Raw genomic sequence first — 26,472 nt, forward strand, 5'->3', positions numbered from 1 at the left:
TAACATCTGCGGTTGGAATATTTTCAATCTGTACAATCGACTCGTGTTAGATGTCCTTTCCAGTTTTTCGTTCCATCATTTCAACACACATGTGTGATTGATTGTGCCGGGTCATTGGAATATAGTGTAACAATGCTATGATGAACGACTTTCCAGAGAAATTCCATTGATTCAAATCAAAATATATTTATTTCCGCAATAAAATCTCAAAACAAAATTCTATAATATACAAAAATTCATATAAAAGAGAATGAAGAGAAAATTATTCATAGGATATTTGAACTGGTTACTGGTTTTACAGTGGAACATTTGCACTATTGTCAATGGAATAGATTTGATAGTGACGTTTGAGCAATTCATGGATATATTCTTTGCAGCTGAGCTTAATACCTCGCGCCTCATTTGATATGAATGTTTGTAGGAACACTCGATTCATCTCATGCACCTTCGGATGTGCCAAGTATTTATCGAAATCCATCCATTCGCAGCGCGCAATTTCACGTTCACATTTGGTGATGTCTTGCGTTTCTGGTTTCAGAGCGATTACAAAGTATAGGTCGGAGCATCCGAATCCAAAATTGATTCTATTTGCACCACCCAAAGCGTGTCGAATGCACACTAAACTATCGAACTTTGTTTGGATTCCTGTCTCTTCGAACACCTCACGTATAACTGCATCCATTAAATGTTCATCTGAAATGCAAGAAAATAAGTTCAAGAATCAAAATAGTTTGAATGGATGATAAAAATATGAGTGAAACAATCATACTTGGTTCAACATAACCACCGGGAAGTTTCCAAGCGCCCGGCACAATGGATGTATTCTCCTTGATTGTAAGAATCTGTTGCTGATCATTCACAACCAAACCTCCAACGCCAATCATTGTGTGCGCATAAATGGGAATATTTGCTGATAAATCAACCGGCAACCATTTGTACATCATAACGAATCCCGCATTGGCATGGTGAAAGTCGAAACCATTCTACGTAAAATTGTTTATCGGAAAATCGAAAAAATTTGCATAAAAATGATTCAAGTTCGTGATTTAGAGTTATTACCTCAACAAGTGTTGGAACAATTTGTGCATGACTGGTTTTCACCTTGAACCAAATAGTTCGCATTGACTTCTGCTGCCAGTGTGCGAGGGAAGCTGTACAAAGGTCAAATATAAGTTAATTCCTTACATAACATTCGGAATATATGCACAGTGCACATACTTTTTAGCTTCTCGGCGAACTGTTCACCCACTGCTTCGTTTTCCGTCTCAATTGTGATGCCATTGTATCGGTCAACCGTGCCATTGAACACATTGATTTCGTCGGACATATTGCTACCGAAAAATCTGTGAACAATCCGAATTTTCTGTTAGAAACATGCGATAAGTCAAAGTCCAAGCACACAAATTGATACCTTTTAATTAAATTTAGTTGATTTAAATGAGAGTCTTTCACATAATTTTCCAAAATCCTCTGCACAATTGAGCGATAAAGCATTTAAAAACGCAAGAGTGGAAAATGTTGATTGAAAATTTGATAAGCAGTCACACGATTCGACGACAAATAAAAATACACCGACCAATGTGACAATCACTCGAAACCAAAACAAAGCAATCAAAACAAAATGTAAATAAGACTTCACGAAAAAATTGAAGTTGTCAATTTGCTTTGCGCGACGTTTACCATAATTTTTTTTTCTCTCTCTTTTGCCTCGAGGCGGCGAAATTCAAAATGTTTGCAGTGAAGCGAAATGAGAGGAATAGAATGAGCGTTCAAAAATTTCGAATGAAAATTAATGGAATTTTTCAAAAGGAATTTAATGCAAAATTCATAATTTCAATTTAAAAACATTTCAATCGAATCCAATTCAAACTCAAATAGCTCGATTGATTAACGAACCCTTTTGAACGAACAGAAGTTCCATGATGCTCAAACGCTGCGTTTCGTTCGCGCTCGAAATTGAAACGTCAAACATTCGATGGAGCCGTTTCAATGGAATAACGCATCAGTTTTGGAGGGAACGCAACGTTGGTGTGCATCAGTATTTGTGACAGAGTGGAACCGCATTGCACGAGAGACGGCACATTTTTCATTCGTTTCGACATTCTGCACGGAACAACATTTCATACGCCGCGCGCTAATACACACACATACGACTCGACACACACGAGAAGAAGAAGAAGAGAATAAAAAAAAAAAGTTGTGTTGGACAGTAGCTTATAGTTCAGTGAGAGAGGAAAAAAAACGGCGAGTTCTTTTACGTTTAATATTTTATACGGAGAACAATGGCGGCAGAGCAAGCTGATTTCAGTCAAATATTAAATTCATTGTTATCCGTTGACAATGCACTCAGACAAAGTGCTGAGGTAAGTGATTTAAATAGTGTTTCAGCGAAAAATTGCATGCAGTGTGAAAAACCAAAAAAAAATTCGTGATCACTGTACCTTAATCAGTTGGAAAAAGCGTAGCAAAAAATGTCCGCAATGTGCAGTGAATTAGACAGACAACGTGGTTTCTCTTGTGTATTATGACAATAAAAGAACCGACGGAGCAAAAAGAAAACGGCATAGCGTGTTTGTGATGTCTATATGAGTAATCGCACTGCTCTAACCTATAAATTGAATGTGATTTTCGAACTTTTTTCTCGTTCGCAATATGATTTCGCATTTTTTTTTTCTTCTTCGTCTGCAAAATGAGAGATTTTTTCGATTCGGAATTTTTTTTTCTTGGCTGAGAATCATGGGTTTCGGACAATGTTTTGTGCGAGACGAATGAATGAAACATGATGAATGTTTTGATGGAAAATGTATATTTTGATGCAGAATGTATTTTTTTTTTTCGTTTCATTTATAGGAGCAATATAACAATCTTCCAGTTGACGTCAAGGTGACTCAATTGCTGACTGCATTGCACGCGAACACCTTAAAAGAAGAAGTACGGCATATGGCTGCTGTTATTCTTCGACGACTATTTGCATCGGAATTTCAAGAGTTTTACACAGCTGTAAGTGATTAGCTTTGTAATTCACATCCTTTATGGACAACACTTGTCTCTGTTTTTTTGTTCTCCTCTTCTTCTTCTACTTCTCTTCAAGTTGAGCAAGTTTTTTTTAGGTTAGAATTGTTTTCTGCCTGTACTAGATATTATTTGATTTTTTTTTTCTTCTCTCGTGACTTTTTCTTGTTTAGTTACCAGTTGAGCAGCAAGCTCAATTCCGCCAACAAATTCTGTTGGCCGTACAACAAGATGTGAGTCCAGAGCTTCGTCGAAAAATTTGTGAAGTAGTTGCGGAAGTGTCACGGAATTTAATCGATGACGATGGAAACAATTCATGGACGGAAATCTTGAATTTTCTATTCCAATGCGCCAATTCGCCAAATGTTCAGCTGCAGGAGGCGGCGCTTCGCATTTTTACCGGAGTACCAGGCATTTTTGGCAACTTAGAATCACAATATATGGAGTTAATCAAACAAATGCTTACAAAGTCAATGGATCCTAGTTCAAGTCCAGAGGTGCAATTTCAAGCTGTTTGTGCTGTCGGCGCCTTTATCAATCGGCATGCAAAAGACAATGATGTGTTGAAGCATTTCGCTGATTTATTGCCACGTATCATTTTCATCACAGCCGAAAGCATCAAAGCTGAAGATGATCAAACATTATTGAAATTATTGATCGAGTTGGCTGAAAATTGTCCGAAATTTTTGCGATCACAAATCGAATTCATTTTCGACATGTGCATCAAAGTATTCAGCAATCCAGAGGTGGAGGACTCATGGCGACACCTTGCACTCGAATTGATTGTTTCGTTCTCGGAAAATGCACCAGCCATGGTGCGCAAACATGCCGGTAAATACATCGAAGTATTGATTCCGGCCGTATTGGGAATGATGACAGACATCGAGCACGATGACAATTGGTCCGTTTCCGATGAAATCAATGACGAAGACAACAGCGATAACAATTGCATGGCCGAATCGGCATTGGATCGCTTGGCTTGTGGTTTGGGTGGTAAAACCGTGTTGCCACACATCATCAAGATCATTCCACAGATGCTCAGTCATTCCGATTGGAAGCAACGCTATGCCGCATTGATGGCAATCTCAGCCGTTGGCGAAGGATCACACAAGCAAATGGAACAGATGCTCGACGATATTATGCGTGGTGTTTTGAATTACTTGGCCGATCCACATCCTCGCGTTCGTTACGCTGCCTGTAATGCGATTGGACAAATGTCAACCGATTTTGCTCCGATATTCGAGAAGAAGTTCCACGAACAAGTTGTTCCTGGTCTATTAAATTTGCTCGGCGATGTGGCCAATCCACGTGTGCAAGCCCATGCCGGTGCAGCCCTTGTTAATTTTAGCGAAGATTGCCCCAAGGTCATTCTCACCAAATACTTGGATGACATCATGAAGAAACTCGAAGGCATTTTGAACGATAAATTCAAGCAATTGGTTGAAACAGGAACCAAACTCGTTTTGGAACAGGTAAAAGCAATTGAATCACACAGAATAAAATAATAAGAATCCCTTTGATGAAACTAAATTGGTTAATGCTTAAAAAATTCAATCAAATGTTTAGATTGTAACCACGATCGCATCGGTTGCCGATACAGTGGAGAAAGACTTTATTCCGTATTACGATCGCTTCATGCCATGCCTCAAGTACATTATTGAGCACGGTACAACTGAGGAGTTGCGAATGTTGCGCGGCAAGACCATCGAATGTGTCAGTTTGATTGGATTGTCCGTTGGTCGCGATGTCTTTTTAAATGACGCAAACGCCGTCATGGAATTGCTTTTGAAAACCCATACCGAAGGTGAATTGGCCGACGATGATCCGCAAACATCGTATTTGATCAGTGCATGGGCGCGTATGTGCAAGATTTTGGGCAAGCAATTCGAACAATATTTGCCATTGGTAATGGGACCGGTTATGCGTACGGCTGCCTTGAAACCAAATGTCACCATGCTCGACAACGACGAAATCGAAGATATTGAAAACGACGCCGATTGGTCGTACATCAATTTGGGTGAACAACAAAACTTTGCCATTCGAACGGCTGGAATGGATGACAAGGCTTGCGCTTGCGAAATGCTTGTTTGCTATGCACGCGAATTGAAGGACGGTTTTGCTGAGTATGCTGAAGAAGTAGTACGCTTGATGGTGCCAATGTTGAAATTCTATTTCCATGATGGAGTTCGTTCAGCGGCCGCTGAATCCATTCCGTATCTCTTGGATTGCGCCAAAATCAAAGGACCTCAATACTTGGAAGGAATGTGGTTGTACATAAGCCCAGAATTGTTGAAAGCCATCGACTCTGAACCAGAAACCGATGTGCTTGCCGAATTGCTCCACTCATTGGCTCGAAGCATCGAAACGCTTGGTAAGTATTAGCGAAATAATTCTTTGGTTCAGACTCAGATTTCATAACATGGAGTCAAAAACAAAAGAAATCTGTTTAACAAAAATTTAATGACAAATTGTTCAATGTTTCCCTTTGGTTTACACATCCGTTTCAGGTCCAAACTGTTTGTCACCGGATGCAATGAACAGTGTGTTGAAGATCATTCAGAAATTCATGTCTGAACACTTTGAACGCGAAGAAAAACGAGCCATAGCACGCACTGAAGAAGACTATGACGATGGCGTTGAGGAGCAATTGGCCGAAGAAGATGACAACGATATTTTAATCTTATCAAAAGTTGCCGATATCATTCACGCTCTATTCAAGACCTACACAACCAGTTTTCTACCATTCTTTGATCGAATTGCACCAAGTTTTGTCAAATTATTGGATCCAAACGGACCATGGGCAGACAGACAATGGGGATTATGCATTTTTGACGAAGTTATTGGTAACTTGCTCACTTTCGCCATTCTAACTGAAGATTTTATCAAATGAAAATTTAAATTCGAATTGTCTGGTTTTTTTTCTGTATGAAAACAGAGTTCTGTGGACCGCTTTGTGCACAATATCAACACGTTTTCTTACAACCACTCCTACAGTACACCAAAGATAAGAGTCCCGAAGTTAGACAAGCTGCCACATACGGATGTGGTGTTTTAGCTCAGGTAACGATGAAACTTCACTTTTGTTTACTGTGTATTTCCTTTACTTTTTAATCTCCCTGAATGAACGTTTAAATTAAACGTTGCTAATCAAAATCTGTTTGTTTCGGTTATGTTTAGTTTGGTGGTGATCAATTTGCCGTCCCGTGTGCTCAATGCGTTCCAACATTGGTTGAAATTGTCAATGCACCACAAAGTCGTGAACCAGAAAACGTAAATCCAACAGAGAATGCCATATCGGCTATCACGAAAATCCTAAAATATAACAACACGGCCCTTACAAATCTCGATGAACTGATCCATTTGTGGTAAGTGTTAATTTTTTGTTCAGATTCAGATGTCAGATGGAACCAGAAAGAAAAAAAAATCCTCAACAAAAATTAAAAATGAATGACAAATTGTTCAATGGTTCCGTTTGTTTTCCAAATTCCCGTTTCAGGTTCAATTGGTTGCCAGTGACAGAAGATGAAGAAGAAGCACCGCACGTGTATGGATATCTATGCGATTTGATTCAAGCCAATCATCCAATTGTGTTAGGTGCAAACAATTCAAATTTGCCACGCATTGTGGCTATCATAGCCGAGGCATTGTATCGTGATGTGATCGAACCAACGCACGAGGTTGGTCGCCGAATGTTGCAAATTGTCAAACAGATTGAACTGAGTCCGGACGTGTTTCAAGCATGTTTGAGTAGTTTGTCAGCTGATCAAAAGAGTGCATTGGAGGATGCTTATCGGGAATTAGCAGCCGCAACTGTAACCGTATGAACACAACAGCCAACACCATCACCACCACCACCACCACTAATACTTTGACAATGGTTTTTGTTAAACTTATTTTAGAAAGAAATTCATATTTTTTTTTTATTGCGATTACGTAATTTTACCGAAATTCTTGAAAAAAAGCATTGTGTGGCACTTGCAGGGTTCGAATCAATTAATATTTATTTTCTAATCATCTACTCGGAATGTACAATATCTATTGAACTGATTTGTTTTCTAGACTTGTCCTTTATTTTCATTCTTTTCTACATATTAGTGTCACACATGCAACTATTCTCTCCGCCGAGTTTGCTCAACGCAAGTGATATACCGACATTTATTTTTCAGAAACAAGAAAAATAAGCCAATATCATCTCCCCTCACTTCGAATGGGATTTGTTCGAAAGAAAAATACAAAATTATGTTTATTCACATATGTATATGTTTTAAAGACGGAAGAGAAGTTACGATTGTTCTAGAGTCAGCACTCTAAAAATTATGATTATTTTCCAATTGATTCATTAATGTAACAAAAACCACAGCTAAAACAAATCGAAATTTAAATGCAAAATAAAAAGATTTCTTGTTATATTATAAATTCAAATTCACTTTTATTTCTTGATCTTCATATTGGCATTTAAGACAGCAGAGATATTTTTTTTTATGCAAACACTTTCTAAAATCTAAAATAAAAAATCGTTAATAAATAATTTAAATACAGAAATAAATAAGACAGAGATGCATCTGTTTAATGGAATAGCTTTTTAGCAATGCGATCGATTTCATTATCAATGTGATCCTGAGGCAGTTCACACACGAATTTCTGATGACCGTTACAATCAAATCCGTACAGTTGATAAATGTGTTTGTTGGGCTTGTAAGATAGTCCCAGGCATCGGCCGAATCCTTCGATTTTCATATCGCTGTCATTCGCCGGTGTGTTTGTTATCTTTGTGGCTTCGACGATTTTCTTCGCGCTAGCAATCGGTGTAGTCGAATTGGTGCTGGTTCCTTTTTTATTGCTTGACGTCTTTTTATTGTCGGTTTTAATTTTCGTCGCGACTTTTGGTGTTCCGTTGGCCGGAGCCGATTGTGTTGAATTGTGAATTTGAGTTAAATTCACATTTGGATTGACCGGTCGTGCGGAAGTTGACCAAATCCACAACAAGCCTGGATTCAAACCGCCCAACCAAAAGTTACCGTGTCCACTCAAAAGTTGCTGATGATTCAATAAATATGCGGTCATATCGTTATTTTCATTCGAACCATCCAGTTCCGCCAAATGGGCACCATACGAACGACAAATATTATTGGCCGCTTTCCAATTCGCCGGTTGATTCACCACGAACAAATAACAATTGTCTCCGACTCTTGTGAAGTTCATGGGACAAGGTTTTTCTAGCATTTAGAAAGGAAAAGTGAATATGTTGAACATTTTGATTGCACAACATGTATAGGTGAAGCCAAAAAAAGAACCAGTTCTTACCATAAATTTCTTTTTTGTGCTCGTTGTTGCCAGCCATTAAATAGTAAACAATTTGTTCCGTTTTGCGTAATCGACGTTCCATGTAATCGACGCGAAACACTAATTTCTCGATAGCACTCAACAAATAGAGATCGGTTTCGGATACTTCGGGACCATTTTGTTGAACACGATCGTTGAAGAATTGATTGGGTCGATTGCCGGAGGTGCTGGGACCGTTGAATTGAAAATTTTGCTTCGAAGCTCCAGGTCCCAGTGGTGTCAAATTATCTACTCTTCTGTTGATGTACGCATTTGATGTTGGAATATATCTGTATGGTTGTTGTATCGATCGACCATCACGTGCATACGATGAACTGGAAAAACAAACATTTCATCAATCGAATCCGTTTTATTTTTTTTAGTAGAAATGGAATTTTCCATAAAATCAAACTTACTTGATCGTCAACTCCTCAAGTAGAGGTGACCAGATTTCGTGTTTTTCAAATGAGTCATGCGCAACACTTTCGCTTTTGTCGGATTTGTTGGCTTCGTTAACATCGTCGATTGCAATAGCCGTTGACAGAGTGTAATGCAAACAATGCACGAAGCAAAACAACGTAATACCCATCATTTTCCAAGATCCAACTGTATCCATAATTCAATTGCATGGAAAATTATCAAACAAAAATCCGTTCAACTTAAATGCACTCTTTATTCATTGATCTCGAATGGCACTTTCGTTTTTATTTCTCTAAAATTTTCACTTGTTGCGGATGCGTGGTAGAGAGCAGAGCAGAGCCAAGTGATGTGATCACTGCACTGACGCAAAACGAAATAAAATGCCGACGGAATGGAGCATTGTTAAACCGATATGCAACATGAATGGATAGGTATGTGTTTACATTTCGATTATGAATTGATAATTATTCACTCGGTGTGTCGTGTAAAATGCGTAAAAACCACACTCGGTCTCGTCACGTATGTGATATGGAAAGCACACCATGTATGCCCATGTATTCATGATGTGTGTATGATGAAGCGATGCAGCAATATTATTTAAGCAATAAGTGGAATTACCACACCATCTCACACACACACACCACCAGCACAACCATGTCTGCTTTGATGGTCAACATACATGCAATGTGACAAGGTGGCCCGCATATATGAGATAAATATGATTGGCATTGGAGAAAGTTTTTTTTTTCTCTTTCGTTTCACTCTTCAATGGATTATTTTGTCGTGTGCTTCGTAAGCTGCTTCTTATGTCTGCCAGGTGATGATTTATATACCAGCTTTTGAACGATAAATCCTATTGCATTTTTGTAGGTCACCGTACACACACAAAAAATCAAGTTCTTTATTTTTAGAGCATGCACTTTTGTTCTAGTGCCCAAAAAAAAGAGTGATACTTAACATTTCGATGCTGAAGCCGGATGTATACTTTGGAATTTACACATAGCACACACATCATTCATCGTCCACATTATGTAAATGAATTGTTTTGGTTTCGGTTTCGCCAATCTGTGTGTCGTTTGCTCAAAAAGTGATATCGGCGAATTGATTCACCAAATAAATAGAAATCCCACTAAAAATAAACCACAAAAACAATAAAAACAAATTTAGAAAAACAACCGTTTTTTTCTGTAATAACAAGCTCAAAGTATGCTTTTATTTTGCTATTATTCATAAATTGGCAAATAATTAACTAAAATGGATGTATTATTGAGGCATGATTTCGATGATTGTAGGCACAGCAGCAATTGAAAGCTATCTAAACGCATTTTAGTTTTTATTCTAAAGAATATCTGAATTTAGCTATGAATTTTAATTCGATGTATCGCGGTTTTATCTATTTTCTGTTTGTTTACTTAAAGGCATTTCTTTGAAGTGGAGAGGCAAAAAAAAATTTTAACAGTCGCAAGAAGCGCTTAAATTCTCTATGCATATAAAATAGCTATTGACGATATAATTAAACATTCTAGAAGCAACTGGTTAACAAATTACCTATAGCTTTAAAAGTAAAATTCGCGGTTTCGTTTTCTCGTTTAATATTTTTTGTACCCTATTACGAGCTTAATATCTAATTGAATGATTCGGTATCGCTGCTTGGCCGTTGCCAGATGCTGTTGATTTTCGTTTTGAGCGGTGAAAAATCGATTTTTCGGAATCGTGCCCATGACCGTGTGAGACCGTTACTTGAGCCATCCGAGCCGCTTGGAATGTGGTAGTTTTTTTTTGAACGCATCGCTGTATCGATGCTACTGTTGAGCCGGTCATCCGGTGTCAGTTCGGTCGGTGTGGATGGTGGTGTTTTCAAGCGAATTGCCAATGTTGCCCACTTGTTGTAAATACGACGTGGTGATGACTTGATCTTTGTTGCTTTGGCATTCTTTTCGAAGCTCGAATGACGGTTTGGTTCGTATTTTGTATTTGGATCCAAATGTGACAGCACCGTTTTCGAATCGAATGACGGCGGTAATGTATCGTATTTGCAGCTTCTGGCCGGTTGATATGTTTGATGATGTGAGCCATTATCGTGGTAACAGTTTTCGTTTTCGTTTTTGTACGCAATTGCAGTTGGATGATGCTCAAATTGAGTGATATTTTCCGTAACCGAACCACGACGCTTGAATTTTTGTACTTTACCAGATGTTGGTGTTTTCAATACACCTTTGCAGGTTTGTTTCTTTGCATTCTTGAAATGAACCAAATTATTACCGATTTCTGTATTGCTTTCCTTATTCACTGGTATTGCAACTGGTGCGCTGGGTTTGCGACGATTTTTCGGTGTCATTTGTTTTGCATTCTTCGTATTAACAGTGTACTTTGTTGAATCTTGTACGGGTGAAGACTTCTCGTTCGGGAAGTACGACGGTGTTTTCTCGTCGAATTTCGTTGAATTGAAAACAAATGGGCTTTCGTTGATATGACATGTTTCGGTAGTTAGCGGTGGTGATTCTGTATATGTTAATGATATGGCGTCATCGTGTTCCTGTCGATAATTTGATGGTGTTTCGGGTGTAATGCATCTGGTGCTCGACAATGCAGCATTTCCATCGTAGCTGCTAACACCAGACGATGTGGTAATATCGCTGAGTGATGCTTGGTTTGAATGTTCAATTGATCTCAACGAACAGTACAGCGACGGACGATCCTCATCAAAATCAAATGTTCGTTCGAATGTTATATTTTTCAAGGCATTCGCAACGGGAGATTCAATAGATAATTTCGTTATGGTGGAGAGATCATTTTTGGGTAGGATCGGAGCCATTGCACAATAATCGGATGAACTGTCGAGACCCTTATTCGTTCGATTTAGCTGATCTTCAAAGTGTGTGGTTGATGTACGTACTAATTTATATCTATCATCTTTTTTTAGGATTGGTGCCATTTTACAGTAGCCGGATACGTCACAGCCAAGAAATGAGTCACGACCATTCACATTGGCACCAACCAAATTGATAGCTGACGAATTGGCGGTTGATGATAACGTGAGCGACAGATTGTGCGACCAAAGTATATTATCGGATATGTTGAGTGTAGCGGGACGGCCAACGAATTGATTGCTTGAACAGTTGAGCGAATTTGAGCGTTCAATATCCATTACATCTAAATCGACTTCTTCGCCATCGCATTTGACTGATGTCGCCGCTTTGTTTGGTTCGATTATAATCGTTAGATCGGGCGTTGAAAAACTATTTTTGCAGTTTGCCAACAAGTTTGGCTCGCAATCGTTTGAGCATAACTTTGAAATGGATGCTGTGGTTTGACTTTTTGACGCTTCCACTGGTTTACCGTTCTTTGATGCTTCCTTTGTACGGCCAAACACATTCTTCAGGTTCCAACTTGATTTACGTGTTTTTGTCGAAGCTTCGGCTTGCAATTTAACTGGTGTATAAACATTGCTGAACGTTGGACGACGTGGCGGTAATGGTGGTGGTTGTTCAACACTCTCGTTTCTATTTAAAAAAAAAATACGAAAAAATTCTTGTTCAATAACAGTTCAAAACAATTTTTTTTCTCCGAAAAAAAAAAAAATAATCCATTTGTCGCAAAGCAAATAATAAAATACATAGAACATCAATATTTCTACTTACAATTGTAATGGTGCTGACATATCAACGTATATAGCAGACACGATTGAGACGCGTGACTCTTGCTCTTTTTTACTGAAATCGAAAAAAAAATGTAAGCGATTAGTATTTCTCAAATAGAGTCGTTAAGAATTTTCCCAGAAAAGCAGATAACGAAATGGCGTTAATACATACACATTAGCATCAGTTGGATCTAAAATATCGTCATAAATGTTTGAGCAGCCCGATGAACGTCTCAACGACAATCTGGAATTATCACAACTAACTGGAATATCAGGAAGTGGACCAAGAATATCGTTCATATCACGTCCAATATGCGTCTCATTCAGACTTTTTTTCGATGTGTCCAACAATGAATCATCGTCATCAAACGTAACTGCATTTATTATTGTTCGGCTGATACGATGATTTTCCAAAATTTCTGCAAATTCAGTTTGTATACAATTAATTTCAAAACAAAACCAAAACCAAAACCATAACCAAAACCATTTCCCAAGCCATAAATTTCGTCAACAAAAATATGTGATACGTTTTGCAACAGATGAAACAAAGAAAAAAAAAGTGTCAAGTAAACAACATACCTTTCCGATATAGTTCCAAGGAATCGATAGATTGTTTCACCCATTTCATGTGCATTGAGCACGATTGTTTGTTCTGGAATGCGAGAAAAAGGCGACATCGCTTACGGTTATTTTTCCAAAAAATGCCATACGTAAACGATTTTGTACGTGACGCAGCCGAACCAACTCGCACGCCTGGTATATTGAGTCGAATAATACTGATTGGATATTCACGAGATGCATCATCCTTATGATAGAAAGCAATTTTCAAATAACACGGAAAACATTCGATTGCTTCAATTTTAACCAGGCATTCCATCCAATTCACCCAATTCTAATGAGCACAAAAATAGACGGAAAAAAATTAGCATAATTCAAATAACAATTAAAAACAAGAGCATTTAAAAATAAACACATCAACACAAAGATCAAAGTCTGGAATTTTACACATTTTATAGATTTGCTCTTTTAAACTCACCTTCAAACAGCTATCGCTTTTAACGTCTTTCAGATCTAATTTGACATCAAGTAATTTTTCATGTGATTTATCCATTGTGAACAAAAACGCCGTTGCGAATTTGATAATTTCCGATGCGATTCAGCGAGAATCGCTCAGTTCGTATGACAAACACTTTTTAACTGTGCCATATTGGTAGCTGATCGCAGTATTCAGACACAGTTTAAAATCAACGATGAAGAAGAAAAAAAAGTCCCAACAAAAAAATAATGTATTTAGAATTACACTTTTATCGAATTGCTATTGTGTTCGTTCGCCACCATGTGTTTTTTCAACTAAAATCCAACTGTTTTTTTGTTGTTGTTGTTTTGTATGTTTTTATGGTTTACAAATTCGGTTGAACCAAATGAATGTTCTCACTGGAATCCACTGACGCAATATTGTCACTAGTTTCCACAAATTAAAAGTACGATGAATCGGCGATAATCAACAAAAAACGTTGTGACGAAGAAAAAAATTGTCAATATAGAGCGGAAAAAAACGGTAGAAATATGAGCACCAATAACAACAACAATGGCAACTGAAAAATCAACAAAACACGATTGAAGCAAAAATCGAATGGTGGTGGTTTTTTTTTTCCTTCACTTCTGCTCGTTCTCTCTCAATCGTTGTTTGCTTCAAGTAAACGGTTGTGCACACCACACCCGATTCACGTGCCAAAAAAAACGGCAACTCCAATAATACTGCACTTTTATTTAGCGAAGGAGTAACCAACAAAAAAATATGTGTCTATATATGTGGAAATAAATTGGATTTGCTCTGTTTATCTGTTTATGCGTTATGAGCTCAAAATACACGTGAGAATTCGACGCGCGCCTAAATTTTGTGTATGGCTTTTGTTGCTGTTGTATGCGTTCTCCCTCAAAATTCACAGGAATCCCAGTGTACACAGACACACACACACACTAACACATTGACTCAACGCAATTGTGTGTGCACAACACAGACACCAACAGGTTTGAATGCATCCATATGTACGATGGCACATGTGAACTCCAAAACATTGACATTGAATAGCTTGAACTTAAATGCACTTTCTTTCGTCCATATAATAATTGCACACGACACAATATAATCGATTAATGATCACACACGAAACAAAAAAAATGTTTCTACGATGCTCGTAAAAATATACTATTGAACTCCTAATTACAACGATCATGTATAGATTTTTTGTACGATGATTTTCTTTCTCGTTGATTCAGTTCTTTGTTTTGCTTTTGAATTTCAATGATCGACGTTATCGGCAGAAATATTTGTTTTACTTTTCTCGGTAGTAGACTTTACAACGAATTTTATTTCTTTTGCTTGAATGACTCGCGTCTGGTGTCAAACAATGTTCTTACTGTGTTCAAGTCCGTTTGAAGACTGAGCCAAGAAAATGAATTTTAGCGCGGCAATACATCGACGGGAAATACCATTCAGCCGAAATGTACGATGCGATAAGCGTACAATCGCTTCCACAGAATTTTTGATTTATTTATATATGATCTGCGTCATCAAATTTTTGAATCATAGCATTTTTTTTTTTGTAAATAAACAGAAATGGAATCATGAGTAAAGAAAACCATCAGAATTTGAATAGTGTGTCTTGCACTATTTGATTTTGGCAAACACGTTGCCATTAAACGCATTCAACGTCTTCGGATCTGGTGTAGTTGGTGTGCCACTCACACTCACGCACACACTCAATGAACAGATGTTTCTTGGATTTGCTTTTGTTATTGTTTTTCTTCGAACATCTTTATGTCTATTGTTTGAGTTTCTTTCTCTTTTGCCGACAGCGTCGTTTGTATGGCAAACCGTTTGGATTTGAAAATGTGCGTAAGACATTGTACGTTGTTTCCAAAACCACATGCTTTAACGTAATGAAAGTAAATCGAAACGGCGACACGCTACGACTGTTAAAGCCATAAAAACATCCACTTTGAATCGAACCAGAATTCAACACGATTCATTTGCAGTGGGTCATTCGCACATTGTTTTTTCTCCCTCGAACTCACACTGTGTGTTGTTCAATGCATTTTTAATATCCCAAGCCGATGCTTTCATAAGTTGAAAGAAAGCATCATAAGCACCGATCTCAGCAATTGTTCATTGTGCTTAGTGCAAACGAACTAATGCTCTCTTTGTTGTACGTTACGCTGACGTCATATTATCCAGTAGTGCACATATCAGGATACGATTCCACGAAATGGGCTGCGTAAACAAACAAGCGATAGCATTAAATTCCAGCATTTTTTATCAACATATTTTTTCATTCGAAATTTACATATTTTAGTTTCATGGGAATTTCGAATCAGACGATAAAATAAATTATTTTTAACCCATTTTTTACGCACGAATTATGTTAAGGCTTAGAAGCATGAGTCAAAGGTTAGTTGACTCATGAACCGAGATGCTGTAAAGTCTACAGCTGATAAATTGTTCTGAATTGTATGCATGCCTGTAACGTTTAAATTGAATTGGATGTGCTTTGTACAATTGTTGTTTTATACATCTAGAAACTAATATATTTCTTTGAGTTTGGATTTATAGGCTTCCCAATTGCGCTGTAAAATAAATCCAATTTTCACCTAAAATCCGTGGAAACTACAGGGAAAAACTTGATGTGGCTCAGAATATTAATTAATCATCAATACTAAAAAAAATTCCCTAATCTAAGATAACCGCAGGAACTCTCCTGAGAAAAAGCCAGATGTATATTTTTGATATGGATCTGTTCTTCGAATTCTGACTGTTCTATTTAATCTGCAAAATAAACAGAAACAAACGCTACTACTGATAACCGTGTTATATGTATTCCACAGAAATCATGCGTGACATGCATGCCAATATATTCATAGAACAACACGACATTCTCTTGTGAGTCACTGAAATGCCAACAATATTGAAAATTCATTTTTCTTTTATATTGCCGGGTATATTGAAAATATTCTTGTCTAATCTCCACTGCAACCGATCTATTTATTGCGACGTGCACTTTGTAATTGTTAAACGTTGACAATCGAACGGCGTTTAGCGCGGATCAGTCAATTCATTGACAAATACACACAAAATCACCAAAACAAACAAAATGAAACACACACATTTCGTATCGTTCATAAAGATCTGTGTGGATTGGGGATATTTTTAAAAGTTGAATTTTAAAAGTCATTTAAAGGCAAAAACATAAAAACAATGAATCATACTTGATTTGTATTCGCATTGAGTGCTCAATCGAACGGTGGTTTTACGAAATGGATTTAATCAGGGTATTTTTCGTTTAACAAACAAATTGAAAGTTGCCAAAATAAATGTAAGAATAATTTTATCAATTGAAAATTTCTGTAAACAATTGTTCTTACCATGATTTTGCATGCATACTTAATGATTCAATTTTGCATTAACTTTCGCTGCGATTGTGTGTCGGTATTGACGAATCTCAAATCGATTATCGGTTTGTTTGAATTTCGGACTCTGCATATATCCGTATTTGGTAATAAAAATGGTGAACTGTTTAGGAAAGATTCAATGCAATTGGAATAAAATTCTATTTTATATGTGGTTTGTTCATAATGAAAACCAAAATCTGACCGCAACAAATATTTCTTTCATATAAATCTTCATTTGATTTAGGTTATCTACTCAAAATCGGTCGCATGGTAAATGTAAAATTTTCCTATTTTAATATCAAAATATTAAATAAAACGTTGTTAATAACGTTTTGTGTTGATGGAAACGGCACGAATTGATTTTTCTTTTAATAAAACTTTCGGCCTATTATAAAGAAGGCCTCAAATCTACGTTGAAATTGATAAATACTTCAATGGCTTGAACATAAGACTGTTTATTCAGCCTGAATGTTTAAAAATGTAGACAAAAACAATTACATTCCAACAATATTCTCTTTTCAAATTACGCGCTCCGTACTCAATTCGAATGAATTACGTACACCACTGGTAATTCCGTTACAAGTGGCGCCATCGCACATTACGATACAATATATATGAACATCGTGCAGATGAAATTCGGCCATGGTATGGATGAGGAAGAAGAAAAAATAACAAACACACTGATAGAGAACGAGACGGATGGGTGAATCGAGAGAAGAAAAAATAAAAACAATGAGAGAATCTGACAGCTGTTTTTTTCTCTCTTCAATTTGTAATACATCGTGAATATGACAGTTGTTCACAGCTACATGCTATGAGTGGTGTTGAGCAATCGAGCAAGCGAGTGAGATAGCAAAAGAGAGCACACGGAGAGGAAAAAAAAAACAATGAAAAAAATTCAGTCATACTTATTTTACGTCGATGCAAATGTTATGTGATTGGAGATGTGAGTGAAAAATATCATATGTGTGATCGGAGCAAGAGAAACGAGAACAAAGCAAAAATATTCGCAGCACAGTGAGGTTGTACCACAACAAATACAAACAAATGATTATATTTTTTCATTATTTTTCTTCTTCATTTTGTATTTCACGTAAATCAGAAAGTTGGAAGCGACAGTGAAGACGACGACGCAATAGAAATTGTTTTTTTTATCATCAACAAATTGATTTGGGCGAGAGGGAAAACACACTACAGAAAAAAAGCCAAGAAATCGTCTGAACAATGACGTTTCGACGTAATAAATTGATTGGTCGCCAGATCGGCTGTATCCGCACGAAATATTGATTCAATATGACGGCAAATTTTCCAATTCACTAGACATTTCCACATTTCGTGTGTTTGTATAATTAATTTAAGTGCTGTTAATGCTCCTTTCCTCGAGTGTGTGTGTGTGTTTACATTTTTGGTGGATGACAAAGAGTGAAAAATACGGAATAGTCAAATGTCAAAGTACTAAGTGCAATATCAAAAGTGGAAAAACAATTTGCTATCCTTGTTTGTACTGAAGTGAAGTTAACTAGCAAAGCAAACAGAAACAAAAACTTTTCATTTTAAACGAAATTCAAACGATGACATCTTACTTTGAATCGAATGCGATTATTTGCGCATTTTGTGAAATGAATTTTTTGTGATATTGATAAAAGTACTAAACGACATATGGTGAATCAATTTTAGACCGTTTGATGCAAGAGATTGGTTGTGCACTCAAAGCGAACAGGTAATTGTTCATTATTAAAACATATCCAATTGTTTGTTCTGAGTGTCTGTTTGCAAAGTGTGAAGTGGATAAACTTATTCATTGATTCGACGTTAATTCAAGTCAAATGATCTTGTCAGCGTTCAAGAACCATTGCGACGAAAATTCACTTTAGGCATATACAATCTGTATCACATATCTGTGATTCATATCGAATGAAAAAAAACATGTTTTTGCACTGAAAATCTGCTTTCAGCCGAAAATTCGACAAATACTTTTTTTATCCATCGATTCAAGGGCAGAGAAAGAGGTTTGTTATGTGTCATGTATGTTTTGTCGCATGTGCCCGCATCGATTCGTGTGTTTCAGTGGTTATGACGTCATTACGGCTCATGCATGGATCCTTCGATGAGTTTTCCAGCGACATACAATTTCCTTTCACTTCAAATAATTTAAGCTCCTTATCGATCGAATGAGTTCAAAGAAATCCAGCCCAAAGCTTATGAATGTTTGGCTATTTTCGATTTCAATCGATGCTGATAACAACACAGACAGAATGTGTTGAACTGAATAAAAAGAAATTCAGACAACCAGCAAAGATTAGCACTGTTTCAGTTCAGTCATGTCAATGTATTCCATTTAGCTTCCTTGAAACGATAATATAGTTAAATGGCAGTGATACGGTGTTCATCGCTAAATTCAAATGGATCATAATCCATTGAACATATTTCGCTATACACTGTGTGATACTGTGGTGTGCCGTTCAGCAATTTCGACCGTTCATTCGATTACTTGCGGATTTTAACATGGCTTCAACGTGAATCAAGTATTTGAGTACGGATTGTGCGTCGTACATATATGAAATCGCTTATTTTGTGTGTTATTCATTTGCAGTAAGAGTTTAATGGAACACAGAGAATATCACGAGTCAGAACGAGTAGCAATAAACATACACATCTATCGGTATACGCTGCGGTTGTTGTTGCTGCTGCTGCTGCTATTGAAATAGTCGATTCCATTTCCATGTACAAATTCACTGTTCAGTAGAGAGTTGTTGCAGCGAGTGTGAGCTCTGTTTATATTTTATCATGAGCCCAATTATCGTATTGATTGAGCCAACGAATGTATTGGCTGAAATAAACAGCGAAAAAAAAACGATTAAAATCAACACAAGAGTGGTTGAGTGTTTTCCCTTGTTTGTTTTTTTCTCTCCATCTACTCCGTCGTTGTCGTCTAACGAACGGTTGTACTTGTTTTGTTTTTTCACATTGATTTCTAAAGGCTTCGATTTTTTTTTTGTCCATCGACCTAAGGGATCGATAACACTTAGCGATCGAATTACTCTTGCCAAAGCAATGGCAAACAATTGTCGACTCGGTTTTGCCAATACAATAATTGTTAATTGTTCTATGTGTGTAGTATATAACAGATATGGCTGGGCTATTTATGACCAGTGATGGCATTTTTCACGATAAATCAATTGTTTTTATTTTGTTTAGACAATGTCAAACAGTCGCAGTGAGCACAGTTATCAAATTGAAAATTAAACATTTGCCTCAATGTGTCTAATTCGGAATGGTCAACAAACACGCACACGCTCGAACCAAAAAAAAAAACATAGTGATTAAATTGTCTATTTATCAATGACGAGTGAATTCTTAACTTTTCGATATTTACATCAGGTTCATTGGGAAAAAGAAAAATAACAACAGACAGCTATCATTGAAATTTGTTTATTTTTGTCTCGTGCATTCTGTCTTAGTTTTCATCACGTACACCGCGTTATTGTTTCCACATAAAATAGAAATTAACTCGAGTCTGATATCAATTGAGATCTCGAATATATTTTTGGAATATACACATATGACCAGAACTGCTCATGTTAATTTACACCGAAACGAAACGAAACAACAACAGAAAAAAAATGTTTATTCACATTCACAATTGCAAGCACCAAGAAACAGACACATTTAATCGCGGAAAACACATTGGGAATATAGTTTTGAACTGTTTTGGGTTAATTGATATTGTGGGTTTTTTGTTGTATGTATAAAGAACATCGTTTTTTTGTTTATTGCAGCATATTGGACTGGACTGAAGGCAACTGCTTCTTCTTCTTCTTCAGTGAATAAATTGTGCGATGTGAAAGCCAGGACTGAAACTTCTATAAATTTGTTACAATTTTATTGAGGCATATCTATTGAAAAAATTAAAATCAAAGCCAAAACCTATCGGTCGATGGTCTTGCATCGTTTTTATTAACGACACAGAACAAATAAATTAGCAACTACATTTCGATTTTGTTTACAACAATCAAACACCGCACGTTGCAATGCATCGAATTATCGCGTCGTTGGCTTTCACATTTATAGTGTTTGTACAAACAACCAAGTCAGATGTACTGGTTTACTCACAATATAACAATCAGGTAAGACCTTGATGACTATTTTGTTAGACTGATAAAATAAATGTGAACTTGTATTTTAATTTTCAATGTTATTATTTAGCAAATTGTTGAAGAGTTTCACGATTTGCCCTCTCGATTCGGTACCGCATTTCCAGTCAATGGATTACGTGGCCTTGCGGCCTATTCGAATCCATCAAATGCATGCACGCCTATCAACCCACCACCACAGAATTCAACCAAAGCCAAATGGATCGTTCTTATTTCTAGGTAAGTGGATGATGCACATCAATTCTTCTTCCGAATAAAATGTGTTCAACTTTTTTTCTTGGAATCATGGCAAATTTTCATCGAATTCAAAAACTTCCTTTTTTTTCTGTTTATTCTCTTTCAGGGGTGAATGTTCTTTTGAGATAAAGGTGCGAAATGCTCAATCGGCTGGCTTTAGTGCTGCCATAGTTCACAATGTTGGCAGCGAAGACCTCGGTAATTTTATGAAATACATTCCATTCACTGAGTTCCGGGAATGAATTTTGTTTTGTTTCTTCTTTTTTTTCATCATTTAGAATCAATGTCTGCGAACAATGACGATGGCATCGACATTCCGTCAATGTTCGTTGGAGAACAAACTGGTCGAATAATTATGGTCAATTACTTGTATGATAATGGATTCGTACTCGTGCTGAACGATGATCTGCCTTTCAATATAAATACCCATTTGATAGTCCCGTTCGCTATTGTGGTTGCCTTATGTTTTATCGTTATGATTGGCTTCATGATAATGAAATGCTTGAACGAACAGCGAAGACTTCGTCGGCATAGGCTACCGGGATCAGTGCTAAAGAAAATTCCAATCATTCGATTCGTGAAAGAGGAACACATGTCACTCTATGAAATTTGTGCCATCTGTATTGAGGATTATGTGGATGGAGATCGATTGCGCGTGTTGCCGTGTTCACATGGTGAGTTTTCATATGATTCATAATCCCATATGACACATACAGTGTATCCAGTCGACGATAAACTTATTCAATGAAACTTTGTAATGACAATTTAAAAACTTAACTTTTCATAGCTTATCACAATAAATGCATTGATCCATGGCTTACGAAGAATCGTCGGGTTTGCCCGATTTGCAAACGGAAGGTATTTGCACGTGGTGAGCCCAGGCGACGTAGACGACGATCAACGGATGATAGTATGAGCGATTCGGATCAAGATGATACCACTCCACTAATCAATCCCGTTGACCATACGAATTCGCATGGCACATTCAATGCAATAGCACCACCACATGAAGAATCGTCATGTAAGTATCCACAATGCTTTCGAAGCTATTGAATCGAATCGAACTTCACTAATATACGATTATATATATAAAAAAAACTATTATCTTCTGCAGCTGATGGAACCAGTCCACAACAACGTACGAATCCATTCAATCGGCAACCAACTTTAGACATACCGAATGCAGATGTCGTCGAATCTGAATCGATTTGGTCAAGGATATTGAGGTATTTAAACGAAACGATATTCTCTTTCAATGATTTGAAATAATAACAAGCATATTTTGTCAACAGCGTGTTCCATATGCGTGCAAGTGATGATCAAGACAATAGCCAAAATTTGGATGGGAATCAACCGAATGATGATGAAGTTCAAACAATTATGTCACAATCTCAATCGAATGATGCACCAATCGCTTCATACGGATCCTCAAGTAGTAATAATGTGATGAACATGAATTTAAGTGGATCGATGCAACGATTCAATCGAAATCGTCCATCCACTATCCATTCAAACGATAGTGACGATGACGATGGAAATTCAACAACACGTTATCATGAATGCAATGAGAGCCAGACGATTTTTGCGCCAATTTCAACGTCACAGCCAGCGATAATCAATCAACAAGTGCCCAGCCAATCGATCGCCGGTACATCGTCACATCAGCGAATAGCTGTGGCCGCGTTACCAAACCTAGATTATGATCAATTCAACTCAAGAGGCTTTTCAGCATCATCTCCATCTCTGTATTCACAGCCAGAGTCAAGCAGTCGACGAAATTCTGACGGATCCGATCAACGACGTACCGATTTTGCACGAAATACAACTGCCGCCAGCAATAAATATTTTGTGTAAAACTTAGAGAGAGAAAAAAACAACAACTTGCTATTTTCTTAGACGTTTAAAAGTGATTTAACGTTTGCTGGGCTTAAATTTTCTTTATTTGTTTTTTTTTCGTACAACTGGAAATGTTCGTTGTTTTCACGAAGCGAAAGAGAACAAGAAAAAAGTTGTAATTTTTTTTAAAAAAAATTAGTTTTCAAACCTTATGACATTGGACAGAATGCAAAGAGTTCGAATCCGTAATTTTATTAATTGTGATTTACATTGTAATAGGAAAGAATGTTTAACAAGGAGGTTTTTGAATTGAAATGGATCATAGAAATTCAGATTGAAGTTAGGATATATTCACATCCAAAATGTTAAACAAAGAAATTAAAAGAGAAAAAAACACACACATATATATTCATCGCTCGCCAAGTTCCAAATACTTACTAAATCTGGAAATAGAAAAAAATAGTTTATCGATAAGCAACTCTAACCAAAACAAAAGAATACACACACAATATGTTATATTTAATCATAAACAATACATAATTTCAGTTTGCAGTGAAATTTCCGAAAAAGATGCAATAGAATTTAGGAAAAGAGCGCTGATATTGCCATTCTACCATTCAGGGTTTCATTTAAAATACCTATATCTATTCATGTTTGGATGGTGTGTCTTGAATAACTTAAAGTCTTCTCGAATTAAACATATTTGAGACAAGAAACAAACAAACCACATTCACTGAGTCTTTTACAAAAACTTTAAATAACTTTAACTACCAAATAAATAAATAAAACAAAACTAAGACAGAAAATAAAGTTTAAAAATACAAATACCTTCGAAACGAGTGGTGACAATAGCAATTTTACTTGTCTTTTCGATATATTGTATGGAGATTTTTTTTTTGTTACTTTGTAAGTGAGATACACGAAAGTTATTAGGCTTTAACAAAAGGATTAATAAAATGAACAAAAATCTATCTGAAATTGATGAGTTTTCATTTTTGATGCCAAACATTTCAAGTTCATATACTCCAAGCATCGACGCGGAAGTTTGAAATAAAAAAAAATGCAGCTGTGTTTTACTAAATCTACACAGATGTGATTCGATTTATTGGTATTAACAAAGCAAATATTCTCTCTTATTTGAGATAAATTATGTTATTCCCATTATAAATTTCCACTTGAAGTACAACAAATAAATATATACACTCAAATTTATTCATACTTTAATCGTAGACAATTCCACTAGTTGGTTGTATTTTCGCTTATCGAATTTCTCCAAAAATTCTGTAGCTCGTTGGCTGAATGTGGCAAGTTTGGAACTGGTTTCGATCTCAGCAATATTGGACGTTTGCCTCACTTGTTCGAGGTCTTTTGTGAACGATTCATCGTCCATGACACTGGAAAATTGGTGCAGAGATCGCTTAACACTGTGCATCGATTGATAGTGTCGTTGATAGTAGAAAACGCCCGCCAACAAATGCCAAAACGTAAATTCCGGCCAAAGAGTTTTTGTGAAGTAAATTATTGAAGTCGATGCCTGCAAAGAAGAATCAGTAGCATTAACATTTGGTTTTCATTAGAATCAGATCAAGTTTATCACCACAGATCCGCGTCCAATTCCAGTGAAGAATGTAAAAATCAACTCACCTGCCACAGTAAAAAGTCCGATAATCGTGACTCTCCAGAAGTTCGAACCAATAGATCGGGATCCGATGACTTGCCACTGTACATACATCGTCGTATCAGATCATCGGTGATGTCATTTGATTCCAATTCATTTCGTTTCACACCATCGACAATATCCCGTATGGATTCGGTAATTTCATCGCGTGATGTGTACGCAAATGCCACATTTAAAAATGCCTTGTTGTTATTCCTAGTCATTAGCATTGCATCGGCCATAGATTTTTGTAGATCAACCGGCAGCAGTTTCCAATTGCCAATCATTCGAATGCAAATTCCACGTTTGTTCAGCTCATCACTTTCCTCCATAAATTTGTTGAATTTTTCACGTGCCAATTCCAGTAGAGCGTTGACTTCGGATTCATCGCGTTTGAAATTCTCAATACTGAATGCATAAACGGTGACTTCTTCAATGCCAATATCCAAACACCATTGCAGTGCTTCGGCGAGTTTGTCAAAACCGTGCACATGCCCGTCAGTGCTCGTAGTCAAGTGCAATTTTTTCGCATAACGTCGATTGCCATCCATAATAAACGCCACATGACGCGGAATTTTCCCTGTTTTTATCACTTTGAGCGCAAATTTTTGCGCCCAATTCAAACTACTGTCACGCATCCACGACATTTTTTTTTTGCTGCAAAATTGCTTGATAATTCGTACCAACTAATTGGGAATGTGAAGGTAGAATCACAAGACACGTATCGAAATCAAAACAATGTGATGACGTCAACCGGATTCGCTCGCGATAACTGGACTGAATTCCTGACACACTCTGGAAGTATTAAATGAACATTATTTTGAAAATTTCCAACGAGGTTCTGATTTTCATTTACTCACCCACCAAAATGAACAGAAGAAAAAAAAAACAGTTTTTAGCTCGATTGCATGGAAAATTTCATCATCTGACTGCTTGATTTCAATTTGTCCGGTTCGAAGGTTGTCGCACACTAGAATAAAAATTAATGTGTTGGCAACGAGGAACTGCTTTATTGTTGGTCTCTCACTGCAAGTCCTATTGAACTAATTCATTAGACGAGATAAGATGAGGTGCGACAACGACAAATTGATCAGTACATGATGCGCTCAGTTAAAATCGTTCTTTTTTCTATTTATCGCACACTTGACGTTTGTTTAACGTCGTGGTCTTGTGATCTGACAGTTCGGTTGAACGATTTCAGTTCAATGGATTTGCTGTGTTTGATGCTCCATTTCGATGTCAAAACCGTGGCACGGTCTCACAGCACAGCTCATTCGTAATTCATGACTTGAAGCGAAAACATGTAGCTCGCATTAAAATTTACGATGCGAAAAAAATGAATTGTATTTACATGGAAAATATTCATAAAATCTTATTTTCTTCAAGAAATGAAAACAGTTCAGGAGATTTTATGACATGTTTCAGATCTTTAGATGCTTTGTATGGCGTATTTTCACAGATTTTTTTTGAAAATGATTTTGTTGCACGTTTATCATTTGCCGGCAGCTGTTTTACTCCCTAGGTCAAATTCTGTACGAAAAAAATACACAAGAAATAACATAAATAAAACTTGAAAGCATGTGAATGTTTGATAACAAATAGCAGAGCATCAAATGTTTGCTCTTTTCACTTTGCAGCAAATGACCAAAAATAATGTGGCGCCTCCATTTGGAATTACACTAAAGGCACAATCGACAACATTTTTTCGACAGTGTGTCTCCGTCACACGTACGCCACTCCGTACA

The 26,472-nt window shown here is 36.9% G+C and overlaps 6 protein-coding genes across 7 annotated transcripts; 2 read left to right on the top strand and 4 right to left on the bottom strand.

Annotated features, from left to right (window-relative positions):
• Positions 1-170: 170 nt before the first annotated feature.
• LOC129580529 (uncharacterized) lies at positions 171-1,666 on the bottom strand. Its single transcript, XM_055471036.1, has 5 exons — positions 1,412-1,666; positions 1,219-1,343; positions 1,060-1,151; positions 770-983; positions 171-693 (listed from the first exon to the last, which is right to left on the bottom strand). The coding sequence occupies exons 1-5, from the start codon at positions 1,492-1,494 to the stop codon at positions 296-298; spliced, it is 912 nt and encodes a 303-aa protein (XP_055327011.1). The 5' UTR covers positions 1,495-1,666; the 3' UTR covers positions 171-295.
• A 343-nt stretch (positions 1,667-2,009) lies between these two features.
• Positions 2,010-7,428, top strand: LOC129577561 (importin-5). The gene is made up of 8 exons (XM_055464881.1): positions 2,010-2,363; positions 2,851-3,000; positions 3,186-4,484; positions 4,579-5,383; positions 5,520-5,855; positions 5,948-6,072; positions 6,190-6,377; positions 6,509-7,428. Exons 1-8 carry the CDS (start codon positions 2,283-2,285, stop codon positions 6,834-6,836), a joined length of 3,312 nt encoding a protein of 1,103 aa, XP_055320856.1. The 5' UTR covers positions 2,010-2,282; the 3' UTR covers positions 6,837-7,428.
• Positions 7,410-9,900, bottom strand: LOC129577581 (uncharacterized). Its single transcript, XM_055464920.1, has 3 exons — positions 8,751-9,900; positions 8,317-8,669; positions 7,410-8,228 (listed from the first exon to the last, which is right to left on the bottom strand). Exons 1-3 carry the CDS (start codon positions 8,948-8,950, stop codon positions 7,579-7,581), a joined length of 1,203 nt encoding a protein of 400 aa, XP_055320895.1. The 5' UTR covers positions 8,951-9,900; the 3' UTR covers positions 7,410-7,578.
• A 158-nt stretch (positions 9,901-10,058) lies between these two features.
• LOC129577569 (uncharacterized) lies at positions 10,059-21,244 on the bottom strand. The gene is made up of 6 exons (XM_055464893.1): positions 16,817-21,244; positions 13,431-15,668; positions 12,974-13,286; positions 12,567-12,813; positions 12,396-12,467; positions 10,059-12,257 (listed from the first exon to the last, which is right to left on the bottom strand). Exons 2-6 carry the CDS (start codon positions 13,503-13,505, stop codon positions 10,379-10,381), a joined length of 2,586 nt encoding a protein of 861 aa, XP_055320868.1. The 5' UTR covers positions 13,506-15,668; positions 16,817-21,244; the 3' UTR covers positions 10,059-10,378.
• On the top strand, positions 17,475-24,048 carry LOC129577573 (E3 ubiquitin-protein ligase RNF13). The gene is made up of 9 exons (XM_055464909.1): positions 17,475-17,865; positions 17,946-18,563; positions 20,623-20,970; positions 21,050-21,216; positions 21,341-21,432; positions 21,513-21,908; positions 22,022-22,255; positions 22,349-22,460; positions 22,527-24,048. The coding sequence occupies exons 3-9, from the start codon at positions 20,875-20,877 to the stop codon at positions 23,086-23,088; spliced, it is 1,659 nt and encodes a 552-aa protein (XP_055320884.1). The 5' UTR covers positions 17,475-17,865; positions 17,946-18,563; positions 20,623-20,874; the 3' UTR covers positions 23,089-24,048.
• A 93-nt stretch (positions 24,049-24,141) lies between these two features.
• On the bottom strand, positions 24,142-26,297 carry LOC129577588 (dehydrodolichyl diphosphate synthase complex subunit Dhdds). Of its 2 annotated transcripts, none has more exons than XM_055464944.1 (3): positions 25,588-26,297; positions 24,715-25,522; positions 24,142-24,604 (listed from the first exon to the last, which is right to left on the bottom strand). In XM_055464944.1, the coding sequence occupies exons 2-3, from the start codon at positions 25,372-25,374 to the stop codon at positions 24,284-24,286; spliced, it is 981 nt and encodes a 326-aa protein (XP_055320919.1). In that variant the 5' UTR covers positions 25,375-25,522; positions 25,588-26,297; the 3' UTR covers positions 24,142-24,283. The 2 variants fall into 2 exon arrangements, with proteins under 2 accessions (XP_055320919.1, XP_055320908.1); XM_055464933.1 differs by having other exon boundaries at positions 25,592-25,912.
• Positions 26,298-26,472: the final 175 nt, after the last annotated feature.

The sequence above is a fragment of the Sitodiplosis mosellana genome, unplaced genomic scaffold, assembly GCF_009176505.1.
Source record: "Sitodiplosis mosellana isolate CC-2019 unplaced genomic scaffold, AAFC_SMos_1.0 Smas_scaffold_1, whole genome shotgun sequence".
NCBI classification, from domain to species: domain Eukaryota; kingdom Metazoa; phylum Arthropoda; class Insecta; order Diptera; family Cecidomyiidae; genus Sitodiplosis; species Sitodiplosis mosellana.